This window comes from Zonotrichia leucophrys, chromosome 9 (genome assembly GCF_028769735.1).
Source record: "Zonotrichia leucophrys gambelii isolate GWCS_2022_RI chromosome 9, RI_Zleu_2.0, whole genome shotgun sequence".
Lineage (NCBI taxonomy): Eukaryota > Metazoa > Chordata > Aves > Passeriformes > Passerellidae > Zonotrichia > Zonotrichia leucophrys.
This window is the reverse complement of record NC_088179.1, coordinates 15,394,315-15,400,314: the sequence shown is the minus strand read 5'-3', so window position 1 is coordinate 15,400,314 and position 6,000 is coordinate 15,394,315. Positions and strand designations below refer to the sequence as shown.

General features: G+C 52.4%; 2 protein-coding genes across 4 annotated transcripts in view; one reads left to right on the top strand and one right to left on the bottom strand.

The window, feature by feature from the left end:
• Positions 1-4,248: 4,248 nt before the first annotated feature.
• On the bottom strand, positions 4,249-5,925 carry LOC135451853 (basic salivary proline-rich protein 4-like). The gene is made up of 2 exons (XM_064721431.1): positions 5,903-5,925; positions 4,249-5,212 (listed from the first exon to the last, which is right to left on the bottom strand). Exons 1-2 carry the CDS (start codon positions 5,923-5,925, stop codon positions 4,249-4,251), a joined length of 987 nt encoding a protein of 328 aa, XP_064577501.1.
• LPP (LIM domain containing preferred translocation partner in lipoma) overlaps positions 4,775-6,000 on the top strand; it is a 318,754-nt gene continuing 317,528 nt past the window's right edge. For 2 of the 3 annotated variants that reach the window (XM_064721322.1, XM_064721313.1), the window contains exon 1: positions 5,165-5,288. The gene's annotated coding sequence lies outside the window, so the exon portion shown is untranslated. Of the gene's footprint in view, positions 4,812-5,164; positions 5,289-6,000 lie in introns of those variants that run through there. The other variant, XM_064721315.1, reaches the window with a different exon arrangement.

Sequence of the window (6,000 nt, the reverse complement as noted above, 5' to 3'; positions counted from 1 at the left end):
TATTACACATCGTTTTGATGAGATACTAGAAGCTTGGTTTTTTTCCCCTACTAAACTGAGACTCAGAGTGAGGATTGTTAATGAAATTATCAACTTCTTTACCAATTCTTTGTGTTAATTTCATCAAAATTCATTAGAAGAAAGGAGTAGTGCTAGTAATGGTTTGGATGTGCCAAAATGCTTCAGGCAGTTCTTTCTTCTAGGCACTAGCAAGTCCCCTTATTAACCAAAGATACAGTCTAACAAAACACTTCAGTCCCTAAATTCACCCTGTTCAATGGAACCCTTAAATCTAAGCTGAAATCTCTCTGGGCTCAAATTGGATTTAAGCATATCCTTAAAATGAAGTATGCTACACTAGCACATTGCTTGACTGTACTTATCAGCACTGGAATATAGCAGTTTTACAAAACTTTACCATTCCTGAGGCACAGGCTACTGTGGCATAGACTGTAAAGAAGTAGAACAGGGAGCAGAGCCCATAATGTTTGCAGGAAGGTTTATACTTTCCTGAGCTACACCAGACTCACCATGGCCAACAGTGAAATGATATGGAATTAGACAGGACTGATGGCCTGGTAAAACTGAGCATCTTGAGAACCACTTGCAACTCCAAGACGTGCCCAGAGAGGGAGGGTTTGATGAGGGTTACTATCTCTGATACTCTCACAGAAAATTGGGGAGTTTGCTGGCGACTGTATTTCTCACCAGTGAAGATTCCCTTGGGGTTTTGGTGCAGTCTCAATTGCTGTCAGAGATCTGTGACTCACTAAAGACTGCTCAGTACTGCGTCTTGCATTCCTGTCTGGGTGCAAACATACCTGCAAAAGTGGGGAATGACAAAGCTTGGCCCCGCTGCTGTTTCTAGATTTGTTCTACCAGGCAGCACACATGTGTATCTCTCAATCAGAAACAAGAACACTGCTGGGAAATTATTTCAGTCTTGCAGGATGAGTCTTTTCTCTCCCATCTGCCTAATATCCATGCTGGTGTTTCCTCATTCCTTCCCAGTGCCACAGGAATGCTGTTGCTGTGAGCTCAGGTTTTGCATGTGCTTCTAAAGAATGCCCTTTAGAGATGGAAGGGTCAAGTGTGACACTGCATGTCTTGGTGCAAACTGGCGTCCTCTTGGCGAGGCAGGTGAGCAGTGCTGTGGTTTGGGGCAGAGGAGTCTCCACTTGATCTAACACTAATTGCATCTGATCTTTGTCTCTAAATTAGGTGGCAGCTCTCCCAAAAACACATGCTTAGTGTGTTTTCCAGCCTCTTTGGCTTTTACCCACAGAAGAATTAGTTCACCAGGTGGGTGACTTTCCTGTTGTTCTGGAATTGTTGCTAGTGAGGGAATATCTCAGTTCCCCACAACTTCATCTGATTAAGAGCTGACTTGCAGCAAAAGTGACTTGGGTTGGAGATAAAGCAAACATATCCAACTGTGAAGTTCTGGAATGGATTCTTTACATATTCTTATGAGCAGGGTAGCTGAACCCCTGTCAGTTTAGGCAGTGCTGCTCCTGCTCTATTGCCTGAGAGGTGGAATTCCTGCGGCTTCCTAAGGGCTCTTCCCATCCTGAGTTTTTTGTTTCGTGATTTTTTGCATATGAAATCTCACTGAAAAGGAGAGACCCGAACTCTGAAAAGAAGGTTTCACTTGCTGACTTCTGGAAAATTTGCACAGAATGGGGTTTGATAGGAGATCATGGTGTGTCATTCCCTGTTCTAAACCTTGTGCTGTGGGTTTCCTCCAGACATGGGAAGGTGAACTGACTGGTTAAAATCACGCAATACAGGGAAAGTAGGAGCAGAAGCCAAGTTTCCAATCTCCTAGTCATGCACCTTAAACTCTAAAAAACTTAATTTCCTTGAATTAATACTGGCCCAGGCTGACTCCTGTATTCCTGCCTCCTGACTGGCCTATGCAATGTCAGGCATTTCAGTCTTTTGCTGTTTAATTCATTTTGCTGCTATGGTGCAGGGTGCGGTAGATATTACCAAAGGAATGATTGTATGTTTGCCAGTATTTTTGATTCTTTCCAGGCAAAGAGCAGATTTTCACAGCCAGGCTCAACACCTTGAATTTTCTACTTTCATTTCCAAAGTGTATGATATCAGTCATGATAGGAAACTGAAAAAAACCCAGAAAATTCATGCTGTGTTTGACAAGGCAGTGACCATTCTGGGCAGCATGTTACAAGGGTAATGGGCTGCAAATCAAACTTCTGTTGCTGTGCTGCAGAGGATTAGTCACAGTTCATCTACCAGCAAAATGGAGGTAGTAGTAGTTACTATCTCAAACTCTGGAGGCTCAAAGCTTAAAACTTTTGGGATCATTTAAAGGACACTGCTATGGATGGGCATGGTATTCTATCTTCTGTTAACAGCACTGGAAAATTTCATAAGCTTGATGGATAAAGAAGCAATAATTGTTGGATATGGGACCAGGAAAATATTTGACCACTGGTTTTGTCTTAAATACTAAATGAAGAACACTTGTCTCTCATCTCGTGCCAAAGGGTTTTTTCTAGTGTTCATATACTTCCCCTAGACACCAGTTGACACAACGCAAGGGCTGTGGCAGCTCTGCAAGAACACTTGAAGAAAGAAAACCAAAACAGGCAACAGTTCCTGTGTCTATCTGCCATGGAAAGCTCCAGCACGCTGAGATTGACAGACATGGGCACCAGGAAACCCCCGGTGATGACCACCTGCTCCTGGAGGAGGAAAATCCCATTGTGACTCATCCTCGGGGCACAATGCAGGAGCAAAACCTGCAGCCCAACACTCAGCTGGCAGGAGACAGGTGAACTGTAGGTTCTGCAGGAGGGAACTGAACCTGGGTTTACAGGGCCCCAGGCAATGGCTTTGGCTGCTCAGCTTGAGCTGGTGCTGCAGTCTCTTCCATCTGGGAATCAGCCATGCCCATCTTTCACAAGAGGCCAGGTTCACAGAGCACTGCTGGCTCTCCAGGTAACACCTACGGCACGGGGCCCTGGTGACTCACAGCCATTCGCCTTTGCTTTAGGATCTCAGCAGGGTTTAAACACCAGGTAGGCAGCTAGGACAAGGCTGGGGTATTTCTAGTCACAGTTCCAATGCTTAGAAAACACCTGCAGCCATGACTGCTCATGCACATTTAGCTGCAGTGCTTCTAAGGAGCCAATCTGGCCCTGTCAGGCCTCTGCTCCTGGGGGGAATTTAGCACCTCTGGTCCACAACGCCAGCACGAGACACCAAATCAACCCTAGAGGGGGGTTTGCACTGAGGATTAAATTTGGGAAATGCCATGCTTTCCCTTCTGAGGGGGTCTGCCAGGGTGGGGTGAAATCTCTTGGGGTCTCTGATTGGGAAGTACACTGGTTTTGGCAGCCACTGAAGGTGAAGAGAGAGGCTGAATCACAATTTTCTGCTAGAACTTAAGTATTTTAGGCACTGACTGTCCTTTATTTTGTGTCCAAATGAGCAATCTTGCCCTCCTGGGGCTGTCAAGCACTGACTGTGGACATTAAAGCTGGTAATGGGATAAGATGTAAACATCTTGAAAGCACACACCAGAGCCCTTTATTTTAAAAATGAAATACATTTGAAGTGCCTGCAAACTCACCCAGAAATCTCTTTCCAAATGAGTAAGGTTTGGCAAGGCTCCCCTGCACAGCCTGAACACAATGTAACCCTCTGCCTTCCCGTTCTCTTCAGGGCAGATGCGGACACCGAACAGCTACTTAAAGGGTAACATTCCATTACAAAAACAATCACACTCAACATCCCAATTTATTTTAATTGCAGTCCTTAGAAATAGCCAAAAAACAATCAAACAGAAAGCAATCAGAAAACAGTTTTCCTTCTCCCTGCCCTTAGTATTTGCAACAAGTCTTGTTTTGAACCTGTGAACAGGCAGCTCCTTTGGAACTCCCTGCACCTTTTTCACCTCCCCTCACCTTGTTCTTTGCCCCAGCTGGGGAACAACAGATTAAAACTTGGTTGGAGAAGCACCCAAAGAATCAAAAGGAGCCTTGGACAAAACTTCCCTGTGAAAAGTTGGATCCCGCAAGGCACAGGCTGCATTTCTGGGCCTAGGGCTCTCCTGGCTCCGGGATGCAGAGCACAAGGTGATGCTCACAGGGTCGGTGCCCCCGTTCCCCCCCGCCCCGGTACCGGGAGCCGCTGCCGCCCGTCCCCCGCCCCAGCCGCGGCGCAGCGCAGCCCCCTCCCGCCGTGCGGCCGCCCCGGCCCCGGCCCCGGCCCCAGCCCTTACATGGACAAATCTGCCTGCAGGGAAAGGCAGGAATTTGGGCCCTTGACGTCAGCCGCGGGCAGAGCGCGGCAGCCCGGCAGAGCGGGAGGCAGCGGCCGCCGCTTTCGCTTTTTGTTCCGGGGCCGTCCCGCCGAGCTCGGGGCCGCGGCCGCCCTTCCCTGAGCCCCAGGGGAGGTAAGGGCGGGGGGGGCGCGGACGGAGGGATGCGGGAGCAGCGCGGACGGGGGGATGCGGGAGGCTGGCGGGCCGGAGGGAGGCAGGGAGGGAGGAAGGCAGGCAGGGATGTGCAGGGCGGAGCGCGGGAGGGGCCGCCCGGGGGACGCGGCGGGAGCGGCGCGGGGGTTCCGGAGCCGGGAGCGCGGGAGGGGCCGGCGGGGCACGCCGCGGGGCAGGGGCGCGGAAGGGGCCGCCGGGCGGAAGGAAGGGGCCGGCGGCGGGGCCGGGGGCGGGCGGTGCGGGGCGGCCGCGGGGGGCGGTCCCGGTGCCGCCCCCGGCCCGCCCCTCGCCACCTCCTCCCGCCGCCGCCGCCGCGCTCGCCTCCGCTGCCTCCTCCCCCGAGGTATTGTTGCAGATAATAACTTGCCCCCTTCCTCCCCCCACCCCCGTCCGCCCGCCGATGCAGCTGTGCCACAGCTGGAGCCCCCGGCCGGGGCGGGGAGCGCTGCCGGCCGCCCGGGGGGGCCGCCCTGGCTCCTCCCTCCGCCCGGGGCGCCGCGGCCGCCGGAGGGGCCGGCCCGGTGCGGTGCGGGCTCGGCCGCGGGGCGGGGGCAGCGCCGGGCCCGGGCCAGGTGCAGCTTCCCCGGTGCTGGGGCGGCCCCGGTGCCCGGCTCCCGGCCGGGGTCGGCGGGCGGGGTGAGCCGGGCCGGGCCCCCCGAGCGGGCGGACGGTGCCGCAGGTGCACCTGGCCCGGGCGGCGGCTGCCGCGGCCCCGCCCCGCCGCCCGCCGACCCCCGGCCGCGGCTCGTAGTAAATAATAAGTTGAGTAAAGCTCCGGCAGCTTTTTATATGCCGGGGGAGGCCCTGCCTTCCCCACCAGGTAAGGACGGAAAAGTTTCCCACACCCTGACGTCACCCACGGCTTTTTTTTTCTTTTTTTTTTTTTTTTTTTTAGCATAAGTTTTTTTTGGCCTTCCCCCTTTCTTGCTCTCCTCTTTTGAACAGGCAAACCTTACTCCTGCCATTGCTCGGGAGCACTCCCCGCGCCCCGGGGCTGTGCTGGGGAGCCGGCAGTGCTCCCGAGGAGGCGGTGATGAAGCAACTCCTGCCTAATTGCTCTGCCTCCTGTACCTCGAGGTGCAGCTTGGCCCTGCCGCTGAAACAAACGAGAGTTGGCTTCTCCTGCTTTGTTTTGATTACTTTTTGTTTGTTTCTTTTTTCCTACACGTGTAGGAATTGACTTTTTAGCCCAGTTGTGTTGTTCTTGAATAAGTTTCCTGTCTGTTTCTATTTTGCTAGGCAATTGGTACACAAAAGTTTAATGAGCTTGCGGGAGCCATAAGACCTGCTGATGTGTCTCCCTACACATTTGCAACACCTTGGTCCCTCTGCACAAAGGGGTTTTGACCCTTGCAAAAAAGGAAGGTCTCACATAGAGCCACAAGTGTTTTTGGAGATATTCCAGGATTTCTTTGCTTTCATGAACTTACTTACCTGTAGAGTTTATGCTTATACATTCCAGGAGTGATTTCTGGGGCAAGAGCTGAGAGAGTGGGGAGTGCCTGGGAGCTGGGTGATACAGCAGGTGCCAG

Bases quoted from the DNA above. Each gene is read 5' to 3' on its own strand.
- LOC135451853 (XM_064721431.1), bottom strand. From the start codon at position 5,925: ATGTATAAGCATAAACTCTACAG. The intron at 5,213-5,902 runs GTAAGTAAGTTC...ATTTACTACGAG, and splicing joins TATAAGCATAAACTCTACAG to CCGCGGCCGGGGGTCGGCGG.